The sequence below is a fragment of the Melopsittacus undulatus genome, chromosome 7, assembly GCF_012275295.1.
Source record: "Melopsittacus undulatus isolate bMelUnd1 chromosome 7, bMelUnd1.mat.Z, whole genome shotgun sequence".
NCBI lineage: Eukaryota > Metazoa > Chordata > Aves > Psittaciformes > Psittaculidae > Melopsittacus > Melopsittacus undulatus.
In genome coordinates this window covers 1,854,669-1,878,470 of record NC_047533.1, presented here as the reverse complement: position 1 = coordinate 1,878,470, position 23,802 = coordinate 1,854,669, and the positions used below count along the sequence as shown (strand labels likewise).

The 23,802-nt window shown below is 53.4% G+C and overlaps 1 protein-coding gene across 1 annotated transcript; it reads left to right on the top strand.

Moving 5' to 3' along the window:
* The first annotated feature begins 17,038 nt into the window (after positions 1-17,038).
* Positions 17,039-19,363, top strand: EGR4 (early growth response 4). Its single transcript, XM_034064913.1, has 2 exons — positions 17,039-17,177; positions 17,485-19,363. Exons 1-2 carry the CDS (start codon positions 17,039-17,041, stop codon positions 18,795-18,797), a joined length of 1,452 nt encoding a protein of 483 aa, XP_033920804.1. The 3' UTR covers positions 18,798-19,363.
* The last annotated feature ends 4,439 nt before the right edge of the window (positions 19,364-23,802 follow it).

Genomic DNA, 23,802 nt, shown 5'->3' with positions numbered 1-23,802 from the left:
TTCCTACAGCCAAAGCCCCCTAGGGGTGACTGTTCCCATCAGTTCTGGTGATTACTGCTTGTCTCAGTCTTTGGTGTATGGCTTTGTACAGCAAAAATCTCCTTCCTCCACTTGGGCAGTGCCCAGCACTTTGGTTCTGGGTGAATTTTACGATGACAGGTCAGAAATATGGATTATGTTATTTCATTTCCCTGCAGTGAATCTGCGTCCAAAACCTGAGAAACTCCTATAGGAGGGTATAGATCAAGACTGAGGAAAAAAAAGGGACCCATGTAGCAAGCATCCACTGATAACACAGTCACAGAATCCCAGCCTGGTTTGTGTTGGAAGGGACCTTAAATCCCATCCAGCTCCAACCCCTGCCATAGGCATGGACCCCTTCCACTGGAGCAGCTGCTCCAAGCCCCTGTGTCCAACCTGGCCTTGAGCACTGCCAGGGATGGGGCAGCCACAGCTTCTCTGGGCAGCCAATATGCTTATATATTTACTGTGCTCTTCTTTACACCACCTGAGCAGCTCAGGTGTCTGTGGGCCCACAAACATAGACCCTGTTTATTCCAGTGTAGAACTTCATAATACTTTAACTTACTCCAATCCCCCCCAAATTTGTAATTACCCTTTGCAGATTCTTTTTATTGAACCAAATATCTACAGTTTGTTCTTTCTTGGGTTTTCAGCTGCATTTTTTGTTGCAAAGACATAATACAGACCCACAATGCAGCCTTAGAAGGGGTCACACATCCACTTATGTCCCAAAGAGTCATCAGCTCTCTATTTCTATCCCTGAAAGCCCAGCACAGAGATGAATGTAGAGCCCACCCCTACCTATTGACCTTCACTTTCCTGGTGAATCACTTGGGCATTGCTACCTCAACCTTTTCATGTTCTCCCCCGCTCTCTTCAATATAGAAACAAATCTAAAGCAGGGATTGCTTTAGAAAGTGCACTTCAATCCCTTCCGTGCCTGTTTGGATGTTGCCAGGCTGGTATTTCACACCCAGGCTCATTGTCAGAGCCTGTTGCCAAGAGAGCATGATGTTGACTTTTGTCTGGCAGGTCAATTCTAGTGTGGGGGCTTGTGAATCAACACTTGAGAGGTGTAAGATGTCCATCCTAATTCCTTGAGCTCCTTCAGGCATCTATAAGCCTGGCTTCCTTGGAAACAAGGCTTTGATGACTGCATGCATCCGTCTGTCTGTTCAGCTTCTTGATTTTAAAGGAATAAACTGGCTGATAGCCATTGGGCTTCAACCAAATGTGAATATCCCAAGTATGGAAAGATTTGTATAGAGTCTATTAGATCCTATTATTAGAGCTTATCAGACTCTCTTAGCATCTATTTTATAGTGTCTATTACAGACACTTGGGAACCCAATGAAGAGCTATAGGACATCAGGCTTCACTGGTTCTACTTAGCACCACCCACCTTGTTCTCTTACATGGTTCATCACACTTTGTGGGCCACAGAGACCATGTGTGGGGGTCTCACTTTGCCAGTATTAAACATGAGTTAAATCTGAATTCACTTAAGCTACTTGTCAGGCAAAGAAGTCAAGCAGCATCCCATGCCCCACTGTAGCTTGCTCTCCCATCTGTAGCCAGCAAGTTCGTCTATGCTTAGTGGTGGGGATTGACCCCTGAGTTCATGGGATCCTGGAATCCCATGTTGGAAGAAACCTCAGGGATCATCCGGTCCAACCTTTCCAGGCACAGCATGACCCAGACTGGATGCCCCAGCACCATGTGCAGCCCAATCTCAACAGTGTCCAGTGCTGGGGAGTCACCACTTCCCTGCGGAGATTATTCCCATGGTTGTGCTCAGTGTGAAACATTTTCCTCTTGTATCCAGTTGGATTCTCCTCCGGAGTAACCTGTGCCCATCACCCCTCTTCCTGTCCATAGGAATTCTTGTAACAAGCCAGTCTCTCTCTTCTCTATAACCACCCTTTAAGGTTCCCCCTGAGCCTTCTCTTCTCCAGGCTGAACAGTCCCAGCTCTCTCAGCCTTTCCTCACACACTTCCCAGTCTTTGGATCATCTCTGTGGCCCTTCTCTGCGCCCATATCCCAGCCTGTGCTGCACTCTTGGATTGTGCTTACCCAGGGGCAAGACCTTACCCTTGTCCCTGTTGAACTCTGTAATGTTCTTATTAGCCCATCATCTTCCAGACTATTCCTTATTTGAGAAGTTATCCTCTCCACCTCCATCTCCTTCTCAGCTTCTCTTCCATTCCATTCCCCTTTTCCCTATTTGGTTTTCTCTTCTCCTCGACATACCCACAATATGCCAACAGTAACTTCTTGATCTTTCCCAATGACTAACGCTTCCATTTTGCCAACCATTCTGAATCATTCTGGCTGGTTCAGCACACAGCTGACACACATCATTATGCTTGGACCCCAAATTCATAGGAAGGAAGTGCGTTCCCTCAGGTTGCTTGTTTGGTTGCCAATTTTGGCTACAAGGATCACCTGGCATTTACATGCAGAAGCCAGATAGATGGTAGCCTGTGTGTTGTGGGTGTGTTACAGTTTGCAGACATTTTATCAGCATCATTTCTGTATCTTTCCATCTGTGAAGCAAGATGCCCTTGGTTCATATATCTGTGATCCACTTTACTAAGATTTTAGAAGCTTCTTTGGAAATCTGTATTTCACAGTTCACAATTTCCCATTGGAAAACCAAACCGGCTGTGGCTGACCACAGATCCCTGGAAGATCATAGAATCATGGAATGGTTTGTGTTGGAAGGGAGCTTAAAGCTCCTCCAGCTCCAACCCCTGCCACGGGCAGGGACCCCTTCCACTGGAGCAGCTGCTCCAAGCCCCTGTGTCCAACCTGGCCTTGAGCACTGCCAGGGATGGGGCAGCCACAGCTTCTCTGGGCACCCTGTGCCAGCGCCTCAGCACCCTCACAGGGAAGAGCTCCCTTATATCTGACCTGAACTTCTACCTCCTCAGGAAGAGAGGACTCCTGTTTGGGGGGTTCATTCAGTGCTGAAATGGAGCTCAGGCATAAAGGCCAAAACCTTCATGGTTTTGAGCTTGGGGCAGGGTGATCACCAGGAAGGAAGAGACAAGACCCCACTCAATGCAGACAGGCAGTAAGTGCGCTTGTGTCAGAACATTTTGCCCATGAGTTTTGCTGGTACAGAAGCCAAATGTTTAAAATTAGTTTTGTTTCATGGATGCTGCTCATAGATCACAGTGAGGGTGCTGAGGCGCTGGCACAGGGTGCCCAGAGAAGCTGTGGCTGCCCCATCCCTGGCAGTGCTCAAGGCCAGGGTGGACACAGGGGCTTGGAGCAGCTGCTCCAGTGGAAGGGGTCCCTGCCCGTGGCAGGGGTTGGAGCTGGATGGGATTTAACTCCCTTCCAATCATTCTACAAGACAAAGCTGAAGAACCAGTGTCTGTATGTAGCATACACAATCCATTGCTGGTTCCTCTTGCTCCAGCTGCTCTCTCCTCATTCAGGCTTTTCCCATTTCCAACACCTGCTTTCAGTTGCTCAGAACTTCTGCCAAACTGTAATGCTTTGGACAAGAATTCAGTGGGACAAATGTCTCCCTCCTGCTGAGCTTGGGTGTGAAGTTTCAGATGAAACAGCTCTGTGGTTTCCAGGAATGAGCAGAGGACAAAACCATGTTGCTTTGCCAGATCAGAAGATGTTTTGGAGTGGTATGGAATGTGTTATGAAAGGATCAAGGAGATACCTACCCCAGGAAAGTCCCCCTGAACATGCTTGGCTTAACACCTTGGAAAAATGCAGCTTCTTTCCATGTGTTCTATGAGGTTTATGGCAAACTTACAGGCATGTTCCATGAACATGGATGAGTGTCTCAGCCCTCCCCAGCTCCTAAACGTGAACAGCATGTGCTCTGCTCCTGCAGCACATGGGGCATATGTTAGGAATACAGGAGCTCCAGACAACTTTCATCTCTAGTGCCAAGTATGATACAGGCAAGAGCTGACATGAATAGCAGGAGTCTGTCTGTCTCCTCCCAAGGCCCCATGGAAGCCTGCAGCTCGTGTCTCTTGTATAGGAGAACCAAAGGGGTAGGGAGATGGGGGGGAAGGCAAAAGAAGAGAGAAGAGATTCTGTGTCTTCTATGATTCAAACAGCCCAATGGATGAGGTACAAAGGATGCACACCTCACTGCAGCCTTGCCCTTGACATTTTGGGACCGGTGCCTCAAGACATGTTGTACTGGTTTTGGTGTCGACTGGTGTCATCTACAAAGGACCACAAAGACAACCTTCCTTCTGGCATTCCCAGCTTGGGACAGTCAGTTCTGTGCATGCTGTAGGCACATAATGTTTGCATTGCTGGAGGCAATATCACTGTGAATGGTTTGTAAGCACTTAGTGCATGTATTGCCTTATTTTTGTTCCAAATCCCCTGATATAACAAGTGATGGTGGTAATAATGAAAAGCAAATACAGATGCACTGGCATTGAGCACCACGGGGTTTTGAGCATCGCTTGGGAGTTAAAACCTCAGCTCTCAGTTTTCTCTGGAAGAGTAATTCAATCCCAGCCAACTTCATGAGTCAGCTCCTCAGTTCTTGCACTTTGGTTGGCTCCAGCATCCCTGTGATTCAATGGAGATTGAAATGCAATGCCTTGTTCTTCATGAACTCCAACACGACAAAGGGGAAGTGAAACCTGACAGTAGGAAGCAAACATTCCAGGCTCAGTTCAGGTGAGAACCTGACATCTGCAAAACACCACAGTGGTTTATTTAACACATTAGAGCAATATCAGGTGTTATGAATCACCGTATTCCATGACTGCAGAGAAAGATGGAGCAAAGAGAGGTTCTAATCACCAAAGAGAATGAGCAGAAAGTGCAAACCTGATGTAAAACACCTCCAAGGTGTTTCATCATGAAGAAGCCATAGCAATACCCATGGAACATGATGTGGTTTCACCTCATGGGAACAAGGCATGTCTCGTCCACCAAAACCTTTGTGCTTCCAGTGCTTTGGGGGTTTTAGACCTTTTATTATCACTATTTGAATGTGAAGTCTAAAAAGAGGAGAGAAAGCAGAAGAAAATGCCATGTGGAAGTTAAAATAGACAATATTAGCATGTTCTGTACCAAAACTGGTGGTGGTTCAGAGCCAAGAGTTAATAGTTGTCATCACGTTTCAGGCCCTGAGGACAGCTGGATTATGCCCAGGACAAATCAGGAAATGGGTATTTCCTGAGAAATCAGCTTTATTTCTTTCACTGGAAGGAGAGAAGAGGAGAATCCGGAGCAAACAGAGCCAACAGAGCTCTGTATAGCATCAAATGTCCCTGTGTGCGTAAAGCCCGAGGTGGGGTGGAAACCTGCCAGGAATGTTGGTACCCTTAAAGCCAACAGCAATATCCCCACCACCAGGTCCCTGCAGAAGCCAGGTCTCACTCCTCAAGCCCTTTGCAGGTGATTGGAGCGTACATGGCATTGGGCAGAGGACTGAACAGTGGCTGACCCATCCCTGGCAGTGCTCAAGGCCGGGTTGGACACAGGGGCTTGGAGCAGCTGCTCCAGTGGAAGGGGTCCCTGCCTATGATAGGTTGGAACTGGATGGGATTTAAGGTCCCTTCCAACCCAAACCAGTCTGGGATTCTGTGTGTTTCACCTCACAGCCCCTTCCAGAACACTTCTAAAGCATTTAATGAATCAAACCTCACAACATTCCATCAGCTCATCAAATACATCCTCCTGGGCTTGGCTTCTTGCTGCGTTATCACAGACTGGGAGCGGGGCCAGGGACCATTCCCAGCAGGCAGCTTGCAGGAAGCTCTCCTGTTTTGAAGGATAAGGAGTTTATTAACCAGCTGCCCTCAGTCCCAAGTGCTCATGCATGTTTAATTCACTTCAAGTGTGTCATGCAAGTCATCATCTCTGGAGTCCCCAAGCTGCAGCCACTCGCATTGGGCAACCTTATGGCTGTGGAGCACCTACCTCCATTCCCTCTCTATAGGTGACAAGGGCGCAGAGGTGAGGGATAGAGGACTGATGTATAATCATCAGTTCAGGTTGGTGTATGATCATCACATCATTTAGGTTGGGAAAGACCTTTAAGATCAACCAGGTCTTTTCCCATCAGGAAGCTGAGACATGGTCAAGGAACAATATAAACATGATGAGCAGAGGCTGAAAGGATGCAGAGGGAGTGCAGGGTGGGATGCACCCTAAACTTGGGCAATGAAAGGGTGAATTGGGAGCTCAAATCCCACTGTTCAACTGATGGGAAAAGCTGCTCATTCGAGGTACCCAAATGTGCAGCTGAGCTCACTGGGTTATTCTGTTATCATGGGATCCTGATCCCCCCAAAACCTAAACTGAGCACAGAGCAATCTCCATATCCTTTCTGATGTAACCATACTTGGGGGGAGAAGAGGAAAAGAGGGGTAGGTCATGCCCAGGGTTTACCTTGATATGGAACGGGATGGATCCAGAGAGTGGGAGAGGCAGACCTGGGACTTCCAGAGGATTTCCCAGTTAAAATATAACCTTGCTTTAGGCACATAGGTGCTGCCTAACCCAGGTTCTGCAATCCCAGCAGTCAGACACAAATGTGGGCACTGCCTCCAGACCTGAAAGCAAGTTTAAACCAAGCAGCAATTAATCAAACCTCCTTCTCTCTATAGACATCTATCAACCTGGGAAGTCACCTTTGTGTTTCATGAGCATTTTGGGTCCAGGGTTCTGACAGCATCCTCATCCCGGGGTGTTTTTCCTGCCTGTATGGGAAGGGAATGGTTCTTTTCCACAGGACATGATTGATGTGGTGGTTTTCCCTAGGCAGAGGCTTCAAGGGCCAGCACTGAAGGAGGTGACTCACTTCAGGAATGTCTCCATTCAGGAATACCCCTTTTCATTCCTATTTATCCATTGCCCCACGGTTCCTTGTAGCAGACTCAGCTCCGGCTTATTTTTAGTTGGGAATTGGAGCAGTGAAGGAGAAATCAGTGTGAGCTGAGCAGGCATCTGTCATCACTCGCAGTCACAACACTGCAGACAGCGTGTCCATCCCTTGCTTTGAACCACCAGCAATTACATCCCATTTTCCTTTAGAAAAGAAGGAAGAGCTCAAACAAGGAAGTTGACATCAACAGGCTACAGCATCACTCCTGCCACCGTTCAGTTAGCAGCAGGTTCTCTTGTCAGGGGTTTCTATGGAGACATTGCACTGTCCTGGCAGGCAGTCTGTGCTTCCTGCCAGTTATATGTATCTGTATTTGTCAATGAGCCAGAGTGAGCCCAGCCCTGCTCTGTCCATTTGGAATAACACAGGATTCCCACTGCCTCCATCCGGCAGAGCTCTGGGGCTGAGCAAGGAGGCACACTGCTGTCTTGTGTAATGCTTCTCATAGGGTTGATTTATCATAGAAGCACAGAACAGGCTGGGGTGAAAGGGCTCCAAGCCCCTGTGTCCAACCCGGCCTTGAGCACTGCCAGGGATGGGGCAGCCACAGCTTCTCTGGGCACCCTGTGCCAGCGCCTCAGCACCCTCCCAGGGAAGAGTTTCTGCCTTATCTCCAACCTGAACTTCCCTGTTTCAGTCTGAACCCATCACCCCTTGTCCTATCGCTATTCCCTATGGGGAATATTGGGCCTATTCCCAATGAACAGTCCCTCTCCAGCATCCTTGTAGCCCCCTTCAGACACTGGAAGCTGCTCTGAGGTCTCCACTCATCCTTCTCTTCTCCAGGCTGAACAGCCCCAATGTGCTCATCCTGTCCCCATACAAGAGGTCCCCAGCCCCTGATCGTCCTCATGCCTTCCTCTGGACTTGCTCCAACAGCTCCATGTCCTCCTCATGTTGGGACATAAGCCACATACTTTGTCCCTTGGCAGTGGCCACTGGTGGATACCTGGAGGAAGGCACAAGGGGGCATCCATATGCACTTGTATTGCCTTGGTATGTCCTTCAGGCTCTGGCAATCTGCACCATTTGGCTGCAAAATGCAGGTTAAGATGGTTTTTAAGAGTCAAAATCAGCATTCACACATTGTACTTTGGGGGAAAAATGCACTTTACCATATACATTTTAGAGTCACACTATTCCCATTTAGACCTGGCATGGTCAGCCTGATCCCTGCAGGTGAGGTGCCCAATTCAAAGCTGGACTATAGGATAGATACAACCTGTATTCATTTCCATACCATACTGCATTTCATACCTTTCCTAATTGCAAGCTGAAAGACCAGAGCAGTTAATTCAAAGAGTTCCATGAATTCCCATGCACTTCCAACCTTTGCCATGAATATCATTACATTTTATTAACATGATTAATGCTAATGGCAAAAAAAAGGGCTGCTATCATTCCACTCTTATATGTTGGATGAGAGTCGAGATCACGATACTGTAACCACAAGCAACACATCAGAACTTGATAGATGGATTTGCCTTCATTAGCAGCTGACGGTGACAGCCTTTAGATGTACTTGGGAGGAAGAATTGATGGCATAGAAAGCTGAATTCAGAGGCTGATGGTGTTATTGCATGGAGGGGAGAGTTAATACATCTTCATGCTGCTCTGATTAAGGATTCCAGAGAGCATCTCTCTGGGTTCTTGGAAACTTCCCTGGAAAGGAGCAATGTGCTGGTCATGGAGGCAAAGAACACTCACAGATTAACAGCTCTGGCAGGTTCAAGCCATTCCCCTTGGCCTGTCCCTACATCCCTTGTCCCAAGCCCCTCTCCAGCTTTCCTGCAGCCCCTTTAGGCACTGGAGCTGCTCTGGGGTCTCCCCAGAGCACAGCAGAGGGGCAGGATCCCCTCCCTGAGCTGCTGCTCACGCTCTAGGGGTGCACCCAGCACACGGGGGGGTTCTGGGCTCAAACACTCACTAAACCCCGGTCATCCTTGGCTGACTCCATTTGCATCAATGGGTACAGAGCAGCCCTTTTAACCCCAGGTCTCTTGAGGAAGCTCCGTGCCCATTCCCAGCGTGGCCTCAGTTCCCTGTAATCCCTCTGGGCATTGGGAAACTGGGTCCTGAAACTGGCTGGGTGCCCGGAGAGGGATGGGTGGAATGAAGCAACCCTGATGCTTTCTTCCTTTCCCTGGGCAAGGAAACTCGCTCCTCCCTCTGCAGCCTTTCTTACCTGTCCTTCTCAAAGGGATTTTATTCTAATGGTTTCTTAATGAACACCCTTATCTGATTGCAAAGGAGCTCTCTTGATGATATGGGTGGTAAAGGGGCCAAGGTTGGTTTGCATCTCATTCAGAGCACTCCTCCGTATCACTTGCGTAGCTGCAGCCCCAAGGCTGCTGGTGCTGAGCGAGCCTCTGCTTGTCCTAAGAAAACCTGTCCAGGGAGGCTGTGAATGCTCCATAACTGGTGCTGTTCAAGGCCGGGTTGGGCAGAGCCTTGGGTGCCATGGTTTAGTGAGAGGTGTCCCTGCCCATGGCAGGGGGTTGGAACTGGGTGATCTTAAGGTGCTTTCCAACCCAAACCATTCTATGACTCTAAGAAAGGGCCTATAGAAGAGGAACCCTCTTGGTTTTCACCTGCAAGGGGAATGGAGATGTCACAGAATCCCAGCCTGGTTTGGGTTGAAGGGACCTTAAATCCCATCCAGTTCCATGGCCACGGGCAGGGACCCCTTCCACTGGAGCAGCTGCTCCAAGCCCCTGTGTCCAACCTGGCCTTGAGCACTGCCAGGGATGGGGCAGCCACAGCTTCTCTGGGCACCCTGTGCCAGCGCCTCAGCACCCTCCCAGGGAACAGCTTCTGCCTAAGAGCTCAGCTCAGTCTCCCCTCTCTTGGGCAGGTTCAAGCCATTTCCCTTGGCCTCTTCATTGTAGTGCAGCGCAATGAGGATAGAGCCTGACGATGCTCAGAGCTCACTTTGGAGCTCAGTCTCTGTAGAAACTAAAGAATTAACATCCAAATATTTTACTTCAGGCTTTTTCTCACTAAAACCATCCGATAATTTGGTTTCAAGAACATTTTATTTAAAAATATACATCTTTTCTTCTTTCTTTTTCAGAGGCGACTAAAACCAGTGTGAGAATGAGTGGAGAAAGGCTTATTTGGGGCTCAATGAATCACTTCATTCAAGCTGGAAAGCAAACTCGCTTGGAAATGTTTGCAGCTTCCCAGTCAATACATGGAGGCAGACAGACTCCGAGAGAAACATGTGAATTTGCAGGGAAGTTGAGAACACCATCCCCTCTTGCTTCATTGCTTTATTCCAACCAAATCACTGCATTCCACACAGCCCCAGCCCTGTGCTTATCCTGCTTCTGACCAATGCATGCAAAAGCACATGCTAAAAACATTGTGATTAGAAGCATGTGATGGAGAGAAGAGAAAACCCCACTTCTGCTCCCTCCTAGAGCTGCCAGTGTTAGCGCTTTGCCATAAGAACTGGGTTTGATGGCGTTATTTGGAGGGCAGGAGATGGGATTGTTTCTGCCTATAGCCTATTTATAGGAGGCAGTGCTTTGGCAAGCTGCTCTGCCATCCCCACACGCAGCAGCTCCCAGGCTGTGATTCCCCTCAGCTAAACTGCAGGTAACAGCCAAATTTAAGGGATTTTACCCTAAAACAACCCCAAGGATGCAGGAGAAACAATCCATACATTTGAAGGGAAAAGCTGCTATCGCTAGCTGAGCACACGGAGAATATGATGATGTGCAGCAACATAAAACCCAGAGGAGGTGATAGCCATCCTCCCTGACCTCCCAGGCTCTGAAATTCCAGCCAGCAATTCCTCCCTTGTGCCCGGTAATGAAACCAAAAGCCCCTTTTGGCAGGAATTCCATAGAGCCTCAGGTCAGGACATGCCTGAGGAAAGATGCTCTTTGGTGAGGATGCTCAGAGCATCCCTTTGGTGCTGCATTGTGGCTGGTGACTTGGCCAGGAGGGGATGGTGATCTCCTCATCCACCTCTCTGTGTTGTCTCCTCTGTCACACAAGCATCCTCTCTACAGTGCCAGGAATAGGGATGCAGCAGAGACAGCACCGCTGGTCGCGTGCCAGTTGCCATGGAAATGCAGAGCGATGTCTTCTAGAAGTTTTCCTGGAAGGGGAGATGGTTGGAGCCAACTGGGGGGAGATGGAGGGCAAAGAGGTGAGGTCCATCTCCAGAGAGATGGGCTTGAGCCATCAGCACGCTATCTATCACTGGTGGCCATCCCAGGAGGATGGCTTTATAGCTAACCTATCTTCCTGTCTAACCTGTCTTCATTATATGTAACCTAAATTGCCCAAGGGAAGTTTAGACTGGATCTAAGGCAGAAGCTGTTCCCTGGGAGGGTGCTGAGGCACTGGCACAGGGTGCCCAGAGAAGCTGTGGCTGCCCCATCCCTGGCAGTGCTCAAGGCCAGGTTGGACACAGGGGCTTGGAGCAGCTGCTCCAGTGGAAGGGGTCCCTGCCTGTGGCAAGGGCTGGAGTCAGATGGGATTTAAGGTCCCTTCCAACCCAAACCAGACTGGGATTCTAGGAATCACTGCTGAGTTACATTGCACCATCCACCACCCCATGAAGTCCATGGCCAACTTCAGGTGTTTGTGATGCTGCTCCCTTCTGCATCCCAGCAGCCTGGCAGAAGAGAAATTCACATGGTTTATAAGGAATGTGGGGTCTGGGGTTGACTTTGGTGTGGTTTTGGTGGGGGTGGTTTAAAGGAGATGCTGTGCATCCAGAAGATGGGAGACACAAAATGGGATTCAGGGAGCTTTGTGGAGCACAGGATGGGACCGGCAGCTCCTGCACACCCGGACAGCAGTGTGTGAGCTGTGGGTGCCCACCTAATGTCATAGGGAGAAGCAGCAGCATTTCCCAAGGGATTCCTTTAAAATGCCCAATTCCATCCCATCTGCAGAACAAACCTGAGCACCAAGCAGAAAACCCAATGGATCCTGTTGGCCATGAGAGATGGAGATGCTGGGGAGCAATGGGAGGCAGGCAGTGCTGCAGGGCTTGATGTACCATATGAATGGATAGAGTATTGAGCCCCAGTGTCAACAGAGCCACTTTGCATCCATGAGAGAAGCCTTTGGAAGAGGTTAGTGTTGCCAACAGGGATTTTCCCATCACCACAGGGAGGTTTTCATCACCAGGAGGAGGGAATTCATCGCCCTGTGTGAGCACCCATTGGATTTATCACACACACATTTGCTTGGAGGCTTTTCTGGAGCTGGAAGCATGGGGATGATGGGAATGCTCCAAAAGACCCTACAGAGATGCTCCTTCACCTACAGCTTGCATCATCTCACAGCACAGGAGATGATAAAGGTTCATTAAGGGATCAGGCAGTGAAAACATCCACTCAGGACTATTCAATACAGGGCATCAGGTTGAATACAGAAGGCGCATGAGCCATGAATATTGGAGCTTGGAGCAGACATGTGGAAATGACACTTTTCCTTATGTACCCATAGGCTTTGGGCACGCAGATGCACGTTTGGCTGCCAAAGTATTGCCTTGAACCAATACTCGGCCCATCCCTTTGGAAAAATGAATTCCATCCTCACATCAGAGCTGCTCATCTCTGCCCTTCCCAGCAGCTCCAGGGCTGCTCCTCTTGCTCAACCTCTGTGCTGCAATGGGAAAAGTGCTTCCAGACCTTCCTCCAGCTCCTGGCTGGCTTGTGGCAAGGCAGGAGGATGAGGATGGTGCTGGGCTGCATCCCTGGAGCATGAGCAGGTCGAGGGATAAGGGGGAATGGCTTTAACCTGCCAGAGGGGAGACTGAGTTGGAACTGGAGGAGCTTTAAGGTCCCTTCCAACCCAAACCAGGCTGGGATTCTAGGATTTGCCTCCTTTCCGCAGCTGCTTCCCTCTTAAACAGGGCTGGGAACATCCAACCCTCTGCCAAAATCCCCCCAGTCTATAGGGAAGATCCCAAATGAAGCCTCCAAAATGGGAATAAATGGGGAAAAAAAAGACATGAATTAAGGCTTCATTTCCATGCCACAACCCTAATGGGAGCCCAGGCTTAGAAGCTGGATAGGAAGGAATGCGATGGATTGCCCACAGCATGGTGGGGTGGTCAGGACCAAGGTGACCCCTGGGATGAAGCTGGCTGGGAAACATGAGGATGGATCAGCAGGAGGCAATGAGGAGCTCGCCAAGGAATGCTCACCCTGGCTGGTGATGGTGGCTTGTGCCAGCTGCTCCATATGGCTGGTGACTGGGGGAGACCCAGCGCTGCGTCACACTCGGAGCGGTCCTGGATGGGCTTGGGGGTGAGCTTGGTGCTGAGCCAGAAAGCTCCGAGGTGCCTTCAGTGCTCCCAGCATCACTGGAGCAAACCCACTCTTTCCTTTGGGATTGCCATTCGCCGCCCTAAGGATGCTCCCATCGCACAGAGCTTTTCTGCTTAGCTGCGAATGGACACACACAGAGCTGCCATGGTGGCATTCCAAACCTCTTAATCTCTTCCCACAGCACCTCAGGGACCAGGGAAACAGGGAGAAGACCCAAAACCTGGAGCAGGGATTGAGCTTTGGGGTGCCCATGTGTTTGGGGGGGGGGACCTGGCCACTGCAGGGATTTCCTCCCTGTATGTGTATGATGCCATCCTGCACCCCAGGAAGGCTATCCCGCCTCCTCGCCAGCCAAGTGTTCCTTCTGGGAAGGGAAATGCTGTGCCAGATCCTGGTCCTGGAGCTTGGCTTGAGTCATGGTCACGTTTTCCCATTACCTCATACATGGCTAAGGCAGCCACGCTCCTCCCATTGGAATGCCATCCAAGAGGGTCACTTCAGATGGGGTTTTAGGATGAGTGGGTCTCTGTTTATCTCAGGCTTAGAAGAAAAAGGCATTTATCCAGAGGAATAGGGCCCATCAGATGGGGTGTATATAAACCACACGGTAATGGCTTGTTTTCTTATCCAGGGATCTGAAATGGCTCCGGTGTTTTCAGATCATCTGTAGGGATGAGCAGGGGATCATCAGAGCTGCCTCTGCCCCACAGCAGTAGCAGGGACCTTCCCATGGCACGTTAAGCTGGTGGGGTATCCAAGTGGTTTCCATCTCCAGGAGAAAAGGGGAGCTGCTTGTCCTGGTAGGGATGTGCACACCCCTGTAGGGATGTGGGTCTGGATTTCAGCTCAGAGGCTGGAGATCCTGCCCACCCCAAAGCCTGACATCCCAGTTAAAGTGCAGCACAGGGAGGTAAAGGAAGAGCGACCAAGGCCTGATAGGTCCATCTAGCACAAGCAAGGAGAAGTGAAGAAGAAAGCATGGAGCCCAATGTCCATCCCTTGGTTGTGTTCCACCAGCAGATGCCCTAAGCTGCAGGTTGGGGTTGTGTTTCACAGCCACAGATCCCGAGTTCACTTCTCAATCATCCTGGTCCCCATGATGCCCTGGAGCTCCAAGTTCCAGCTCCATCAAGCACTGCAGGGCCCAGAATGCCTTTGCCTTGCCTGAAACCCACTTTCTGTCCATTGCATTGGGCATTCCCCAGCCCCTATGGGATGAGAAACTGAATACCTGGATCCCACTCACCATTCCCACACTCTTTCCTGTATCTCTCTCCATCCCCTCTTTTTACTTCCAACCTCAACCTTACAGCTCATTCCCTGACATTCCCTGAATCACCAGGCAGGGATCAAGGCTTCTTTGCACCTCTTTTGCAGAGGGAAGGCTGAGCAGCCTACCCCCAACGTGGGGAAGCACTGCTAGACACATTTCAGAGTGATTTGCCCAAGGTAACGCAGTGAGTCATTCCTGAAGCCAGGAATAGCTCCGGAGCAGGGCCAAGCTTCAGCTGCTGCTCCCCGGCTCGAGCATCACTTGGCCTCATGGCTACGGATGCAGGCGCTGCTGCACATCCCAATGGATCTGGCCTTCCAGTAAGGGCTGGAAGCACATGAAGGCAGGGAAAACCTCTTGGAATGTGCAGCAGTCCAGAGGAGGCCATGGAGCTGCTGCGAGGGCTGGAGCAGCTCTGCTCTGGAGCCAGGCTGAGAGAGCTGGGCTGGGGCAGCCTGGACAAGAGAAGGCTCCTCAAGGGGAGACCCCAGAGCAGCTCCAGTGCCTAAAGGGGCTGCAGAAAAGCTGGAGAGGGGCTTGGGACAAGGGCCTGGAGGGACAGGCCAAGGGGAATGGCTTGAACCTGCCCAAGAGAGGGGAGACTGAGCTGAGCTCTTAGGCAGAAGCTGTTCCCTGGGAGGGTGCTGAGGCGCTGGCACAGGGTGCCCAGAGAAGCTGTGGCTGCCCCATCCCTGGCAGTGCTCAAGGCCAGGTTGGACACAGGGGCTTGGAGCAGCTGCTCCAGTGGAAGGGGTCCCTGCCTGTGGCAGGGGTTGGAGCTGGATGGGATTTAAGGTCCCTTCCAACCCAAACCATGCTGGGATTCATTCTGTCCTATGAAAACGCACAGGCAGGGATGCTGGGGAAAGGTTCCCTCCTTCTTCCTGGCTCATTTGCACTCCTCAGCTTTCTCCTGCAGACCCCATTGTGGAGTTGACCTTCCCATGGGCCACCTTGCACTAAGAAGCAGTGGGTTTGTACCTGTAAATGCTGCTACAGACGTGGTTTCCAGTGCTCTGACCCCAACAACCAGAGTGCCCAGAGAAAACCTTCCCCTCCCCATCCAGGCTGCCTGTGCTGGTTGTGATCTGCTCCCCAGAGCATCCCCACACATCCAGGATCAGCTCCAAATCGATGCTGGCAATTCAGACATCCCCATACAACCAAGCAGGAAAAGCAGCAGCCTCCAGCCTTGCTTCAGTGGAGGCTTCACCCCAATGCAGTGAGTGGGGGCTTGGAAGGATGCTCAGAGTGGAATCAATGCCGGGATCCTTCCGGATCACTGCTTGCGCTGAGTCCGGTGACAGAACATCCCCTTTCGATGATCCTATGGGATTTACAGGATGGATCTTCCTTCTCCCAGCTCAGATCCATGCCTGTTACATGCCAGCCTGGGCGGAAGCCATGAACTCGGATGACTGAACCGAGCTGGCCGCAGCTTCGCCGTCTCTTTTTGGCTCCTCGCTCCATCGCAGGAGGAGCCGGCATCCACTTCACGGCTCCAGATCCAAGCAAAACCCAGCGGAAAGCGTTGCAAAACCAGGCATGGAACGGAGGGAAGGGAGAGGAGGAAGGGGGGGGACAGCAAACCCAGCACCTTTCACGCTTCTAGAAGGAACAAGAGCAACAAAAGGCATCGAAAGGGGGGAAAAATAGTGCGAGGAGAATAAAAGCCTGGGGAGAGTTAAATGTGGAATGAATCTGGAAGGAAGAACAGCCCTCGATGGAGGGGGAATGAGCCCCTGGTCCTTGCCAGGGATCCACAGGGATGCCCAGTATCCCTTAGTGCATCCCCAGCCCTGGCTGCTGCAGATGCTTGTGCTTGCACACGCGTGCCTGTGCACATGGGTGCTGTGGATGCAATGGGGGGGGGGGGGGGGGGGGGGGGGGGAAGGATGCTGCTATGCACACCCAGAGCAGCGATTTGATAAAAATATCGCGATTTTCGGTTAAAAAGAGCTGGAAAAGGAGGGGGGAAAAAAAACAAGGAGGGAGAGAAAAGGGGGAGGGGAAGGGAGGGGGCTCCGCGTCACGGGAGAGATTTCCTTATTGGGACTCCCTAGCCTACATCCTGAGTCCATATATGGGCATTTACGTCACGGCAGCCTCACTGGGGACTCCAGAAATGGCTGCGGCGGAAGGTCGGAGCAGCCCCGCTGCAGCTATAAAGGGAGCGCAGGGGAGGCAGAGCCGGGCGTCCGCTCGGGCTGCCGCTGCTGCCTGCCCCTGCCTGCCCCTGCCTGCCCCTGCCCGGCCCCCTGGACCTCATCCCCCCCCCCCATCACCCTGGGGTGCAGCATCGCTGCCCGCACCGGGCCCCGGCATCCCCCCATTGCCATAAGCATCCCGGAGCATCCCTGGCATCTGCCCCGAGCATCCCCCGGCTCGCCCTGAGCATCCCTCTCCTTCCCTTGAGCATCCCTTTATTCCCTCCGAGCATCCCCCTATTCCCCCTTAGCATCCTTCTCCCTTGAGCATCCTCCTGCTCCGCTCCAGCCCGCCCCCCCCCCCCCCCCCCCCCCCCCGCTCCGGTTGTGCTTCCAAAGGAGATGCTCAACGTTATGGATTTTTCCTGCTCGGATCCTCTTTACTCCAAATACGAGGAAAGCTGCGAGCTGAAACCCGGGGACCTGCAAGGCTTGGGGCAGGCTGAACAGCAACTCCTGGCAGAAGGCGATTTCCTCGGAGGTAAGGACCGGAGGGGGCCGGGCAGGGATGAGGGATCCTGCTGGGAGTGGGATCTGCGGCCAGGAACAGGGAATCTTTCCCCTCTCTATCCCCCTAGTCCCTAAATGGGGGTTCAACAGCCCCCACTATCCATGGGGGTTCCTGCCAGGGAAGGGGGGTGAAACCCAGGTCTCTCCATGCATTCCTGGGGACCTATCTAGGATGGGGACCTCACCGTGACGCAACATCAGCATCCTGCTGTTCCCCTGTATCCCGCCCCCCCCCCCAGCCCTGCATCCCTGTAACCATGGTCCCTCTGTGTCCCCAGGTGAGGTGCTGGGCACCCCGATGAGCGGTGGGGCTGTGGATTACTCCCTGCTGGGCAGCCAACCCTCCCCTTCGCTCAGCTACACCGGCAGCTTCTTCATCAAAGCGGTACCGGAGCATCCCCAGGACCAGGAATCCCTCTTCAACCTGATGTCAGGGATCCTGGGCATCTCCCCCTTCGCCTCCTCCGAGGGCCACCAAAGGCATCTGGATGCTCTTTATCCATGTCCCGATGTGGCTCAGGGACAGCTGGACCTTTATCCTAACTGCCAGCCGGAAATGAACGGATCCTCCCAAACCCCATTCCCGGAGCAGGGCTATGGCACCTTCCCCGCTCCGGATGCTGCTCAACCCCTCCAGGCACAGCCTACATTGGGAAACACCTCCCAGTGCTTCTTCCAACCCAAGCTCCTGGACAGCAAGCAGGACATCAAGCTGCCCTCTGGCTCCCCACCTCTGGACAAGTTTAAAGCCTCCTGCACCCAGTGGGAGCCCATCACCCAGCATCAGGCCTACTTACCCTCTGGTTACCCATCTCCCGAAGCATTCCCAGCCGGAGACAGCAGCCAGGGGCTATTCCATCCATTGGGCTCCAAGATGGAGAGCGTCTTGTCCGTGAGCTGCCAGTCGGAGCTCGGCAGCCTGGCAGAGGATGCTCCCTGCTTCGGGACCCATCTGGGCTTCAGCTGCGAGCCAGAGAACTTCCCATCCGACACCAAGATCCACAACCTCCCTCCTCCATTGATCCCGGAATTCGATGCCTCCTTAACCCAGCCTGAAGTCCTCCCGGGGCTGATGAGCTCCACTGAGCTCCTCCATCCTCATCCCTCTCCCTCCATCCCCACCACGGACTTTTTGGGCCACGCCACCTCTTCCTCCATCCCTTCCCTGCTTCCCACCCCTGCTCCCACCTTGGCCGAGCCCAAGAAGAAGACTCGCCGCACCAAGTGCTCTTCCAAGTGCTTCTGCCCTAAGCCCCATGAGAAGGCATTCGCCTGCCCCGTGGAGAACTGCATCCGGAGCTTCGCCCGCTCGGACGAGCTCAACAGGCACCTCCGCATCCACACGGGACACAAACCCTTCCAGTGCCGCATCTGCCTGCGGAACTTCAGCCGCAGCGACCACCTCACCACCCACATCCGCACCCACACGGGTGAGAAGCCCTTCTCCTGTGATACCTGTGGGCGCAGATTCGCCCGCAGTGATGAGAAGAAGAGGCACAGCAAAGTGCACCTCAAGCAGAAAGCTCGCACCGAGGAGAAGCTCAAGGGGTTGGGGTTCTTCTCTGTGGGGCTCTCCTTCGGGACGCTCTGAAGGCATCGGGATGTGGAGCTTCCCGATGTTCCCCCGAGCATCTCATGGGAGAGCCAGGGCTGGGAGCATCCTCCTGGAGAAGAGGATGGTGCAGGATCGGGCCCGTGTTGGGATGGAGAGGGGTGTGAGGGAGGTGGATGTGGTGCCACGGTGCTGGACCAATGCGGGATGCTGCAGCTCCGGTTGGCCCGGAGCCATCTCCAAACTGCAGGGACTGAGTTGTTTTTATAGCTCCTATTCCAAGGAGGGGGAATGAAGACCCATGGACAGAAAGGAATGGGGTTTGTACCCCCGGACCCATGGACAATGTGTTTGTAGCGACCTGACCGGGGTTCCCCCTGCCAGCACTTTATAGGATGCTCCTGATGGGTTATGTACCACCCGAAGGAGGGAGATGCCAGCAGGCTCCAGCAGCCGGTGCCTGATGGTCCCTTTGGAAAGGTGATGTCATTATCATGATTATTATTGCTGTTATTATTATCCTGTTTGTAAATGGGGAAAAAGCCTCTATTGGGATGAGAAAATCCTGTCTATTTTTCTAATTAAAGATCTGAGCTGATCCAAGACCTCCCTGCCTTATTCCTGCCTTTGTATCCCGTTTAGCAGCCGATGCCGGTGGGATTTCCATTGCTTTTGACCTCTCGTATGGGGAAAAAGGTGTTTAAATAGCAGAGAGAGGAAAATCCATCAGAGCAGTGGGGAGGTGGTGGCCGTCATCCCGAGCATCCCAAATCCCCTCAGTGGATGCCTTATCCCAGGAGAAGGGTCTTGTCCCAAAGAGAGCAGGGAAGGGATCCCCGCTCCCGGCTCATGAGTCCCTTACAGAAAACAGGCCCATGGCTCTGGGTTTATTCCAATAGGAATAAACCCTGGAGGGATCTGCCCTACTTGGATCCAGAGCCACGGGGTTCACTATGGGGACCCCAAATCCCAGCCCGGAGCCCCCATTCTGGTCCCTCCATGTGTCCTTAGCGGGCTTCTCCTGCAGGAAATGGGGTGGGATGCAGCCCCTGCTCCCCATCTTCAAGCTGGCACATCCCCAGGGCTGGAGGGGATCCAGGCACCATCAGGATGGACATTTGCTCCCTCCCTTTTGGCAGGTTCAACAGCCAAGAGATGCCTTTTCCCTTCTCCTGGGAGCATCCAGCGGCACAGGAGATGTCGCAGCTTGGAATATGCAGGGAATAGAGGCAGGGAAACTGAGGCAGGGAAGGGGCATGGCTGGAAACCTGCTCTCTCCAATGGGTTTTGTCCCTTGAAGAGGGGGATCTGTCCCCAGCCATGTTATGGAGGAAAGGGGGGGTCTCCTTGACTTGTGCCCTGGTGTCCCCCAGGCCTTTGCCAACACATGGACTGGAGCATCCCAGGGTTGAATCCCATTTATGCCGTTATCCCAGCAGAATCCAGTGCCCTGAACTGAGCTGGGAGGACCCCAGCTTGGGTGGGAAGCTGGGCAGGGGATGTGAGGCCCCCAGGAGACAGGATGGGATGCGATGGGATGCGATGGGATGCAATGGGATGTGATGGAATGGGGAAAGGATTCAGCAGGAAACCTGGATGAGGGGCAAATCCTAACTGTCCCTACAAGAGCTCACACCTCTGATGGCACCCAAGGGTGCTGGTGCCCCACCAGCCCCATGCATTGCCAGCCCCAGCAGCTGAACCACCCCATGTGTGTGGGACACCATCCCAAACAAGGAGCACTCCATGGGATGCAGATGAGACCCGGCACCAGAAAACAGCCTTTTCCTGGAGGGGACACTCCAGATGTCATTCACATGGACTCAGCATCCAGGTTTGCTTTGGGAAGAGGACGGATTTTGGGCATCTTTCCATGGAGCATCAGCTCATGTCAGCAGTAGACAGCCCTGCTTCCCCTCGCCATGCATCATGCATGAGGCCTTTATTAATACCCCTCTGGAAGTGCATCTATTATTGATGCTGAGCCTGAGAGCTCTGAGAGGCTCCAGCCCTCGCCCTCTGCTCCCATCACAGCAGCGGTTCCTGGGGTGGGATGGGGCTGAGGGGAGGATCAGGGGCATCCCAAACCACAGGGATGGGGATGAACCACATCAGAGATAAGAACACATCAGTGCTGGGTGCTTCAGCTTCCTGAGGTGCTCAGGAACTGGATCGGGACCAAGCCAAGGATTAAACCAGGAACCAAGGTGCTTGAGGACTCAACCAGGACCAGGATTAAGCCAGGTTGCTTAGGGACTGGATCGGGACCAAGCCAGGGTGCTCGGAAGCTGGATTATGATGAAGCCTGGATGCTCAAGGGACTGGATCAAGACCAAGCCAGGTTTCTTGGGGACCAGCTGGGGACCAAGCCAGGGATGAAGCCAAGGTACTTGGAGATTAGTCAGGACCAAGGCAGGGATTAAGACAGGGATCAGATGAGAACTCAGCCAGGGACCAAATCCCAGTGCTCAGGGATCGGATCAGGACCAAGCTGGGAACCAACCCAAGGTTCTTGGGGAATGGAACAGGATGAAGTCAGGATGCTCAAGCACCAGAACAGGACCAAGGAAGGGATTAAACTGGGGTGATCAGGGATCAGATCAGGACCAAGCCATGGTGGTCAGGGGCTGGATTAGGATGAAGCCAGGGACCAAACCAGGGCGCTTGCTGACTGCATCAGAATGATGCCGGGTTCTTGGGGACTGGATCAGGACCAAGCCAAGGCACTCAGGGACTCAGTCAGGATTAATCCAGGGCAATCAGGGACCAGATCAGGACCAAGTCTGGATGCTCAGAGACTGGACCAGGACCAAGCCAGGATCCCTGCAGCTGTGGGTCCAGCCTGGGATGGGGAAGGAGTGATGCAGACACCCCCCATCCAGGGGGATGCTCCGGGATCATCCCAGACGGGCGCTGCCAGGGGAAGGGGGGACTGATGGGGACAAAGGGGTCAGGATGGGGACGAGGGGGCTCTGTGGGGCCGGGCAGATGCGGGCTGAGGCTGCCGCATGGCAGCAGGGCCGGCGGAGCGGCCGCGGTGTTCGTGGGGACACAGGCAGAGGGAGCTGTGAGGGAGGAAAAGCGGAGAGAGAAACAGCCCGAGCTGGGGCTGCAAAGGAGGAGGAGGAGGAGGAAGAGGAAGAGGAGGAGGAGGAGGCTGCCAGCGCTCACCCTCCCTCCCTCCTTGCCTCCATCCCTCCCTCCTCGCCCCTTCGCCATGCAGAGCCCCCCCTGAGCCCCGCACCCCGGGGACCCTCTGTCCCTAGGGTGCCCCAGCATCCCTCATCCTCACCCCCCCCCCGGGCCTTCAGCCTCTGCTCCCTTCCTCCTCCTCCTCCCGCAGCCACCACCCTCCCTCCCTCCCTCCTCCCTCCCCAGGGCCTGGCATGGAGGTGCTGGCCGCAGGGAGCCGGATGCTTCCAGCCATTCCTGCCTCCCTCTCGGGCTGCATCCCTCCCGATCCACATCCCTCTCTCCCGACAAAGCCCTGAGCCTCCCTCCTCCTTTGTGCGGGTGTTGGGGTGTGCGTGGTCCAGCCCCCATCCCGTATCCCCGCGGCTCGCTCGGTGCTGGAAGCAGGAGGGATGCTGCCATCAGAGGAGCCAAGCGCAGGAGCTCAGCGCCCAGCACCAGGTAAGGGGGGAAGCAGGATGCTCATGGGGAGGTGGTGGCTCGTCCGCAGGCTGCTCCTCGCCATGGACCACTGGGGAGCAGGGGGATGCGGTGGGGACAAAGCCGCTGCCATGGGGTGAGGAGGGACCCGCTGCAGGTGATGGGGGATGGATGCATCCCGCTTTTCCATGCGAGCCTCCCCGCACCTCTCCCGTCGTGGTGCCCCCACCCCGCAGCAGCATCAACCGGGCAGGATGGGGACCAGCGGGGACGGGGAGCATCCGCCACCCGGCATCATCCACCAAGCCGGGGTCATCCTCCACCACCACCACCCCTCTTTTCCATCCTCCCCTTCCCTCTTCCAGCGGACGGGAATGGTGATGCTGCTGATGCCATATTTTGGGGTTGGAGGCAGGAAAACTGCTAAACAATGCACGGAGAGGATCCATCCATGATGAAGCGCAGGTAGCGGCGCTGGAGCAGTCCGGGAATGCTGCAATCTCCCGGCAGCCGGGAGCGTTTTCCCAGCTCCGGATGCCTGTGGGATTTACTATGGGGCTGCTGGAGTAATGACTCCGCTAATAATTCCCTTCAATCCTGGTCGTGGTTGGGGATGGGAGAGGTTTATGGTGAGGATAGACCGTGCCTAAGGCAGGGATGGGGCGATGTGAGCGTTCGGACCTGCCTTGGATTATGGCTGGGAATCACGGACTGAGGCTGAGCAGGAGATGCCGGCAGGGATCCAGGCCTGAGCTATGGGTGGCCGGATGCTGTGGCCCCATCCCTATGGTGGAAAAGCGCTTTCTCATCCCATCGGCAGCAGCTGAAGTTGCCGGTGGTGCTTTGTGTGTGATGGGTGCTCGGGGTTAAGGTGTGAGGGTGTTTTGGAACCCCCAAGCGCTTCCAGCTTTCAATCCCATCGCATCCCAGCTTTGTTTTTCCATGGATTTCTTGCCTTTGCTGTTCTTTGCCTTTAAAATGGTTTCCCAAACCCTCCTGGCCTGGTTGTGCTCAGTGAGGAGGTGCTGAGCTATGGGGATGGGCAGGGATGGGGGGTTCAGGGGGGTTTAGTGCTCACCATGGATAGGGGATGTGGGTGTAGGGGGGGCTCAGAGGGGGTTTGGGATAGTGGGAAGAGCCCTCCATGGGATAGTGCAGAGGGATGAGGAAGGGATGCTCCTACCCATGGGTGCTTTGGGGTGAAGGCATTGCAGGGATGCACCCCAATGTGTGCTTGTGCCTCCCAGGCTGGAGGAGACCATGGGGACATCCCAAGCTCCCATTCCACAAGGGTGGGGGGTTTTCCCTTCCAATGCCATGGAGGAGTTGGTGATGGGGGGGATAAACCAGGTCCTCAAAGGGACCTTCTGGCTGGGAAGCCACCATGCCCTTGGCATCAGACCATGCATGGGGTCTATGGGGTCCCATAGCC

Excerpts from the sequence above, each read along its gene's own strand:
- EGR4 (XM_034064913.1), top strand. The coding sequence starts at position 17,039 with ATGCTCAACGTTATGGATTTTTCCTGCTCGGATCCTCTTTACTCCAAA. Across the intron at positions 17,178-17,484 it reads AGAAGGCGATTTCCTCGGAG|GTGAGGTGCTGGGCACCCCG; the intron begins GTAAGGACCGGA and ends CTGTGTCCCCAG.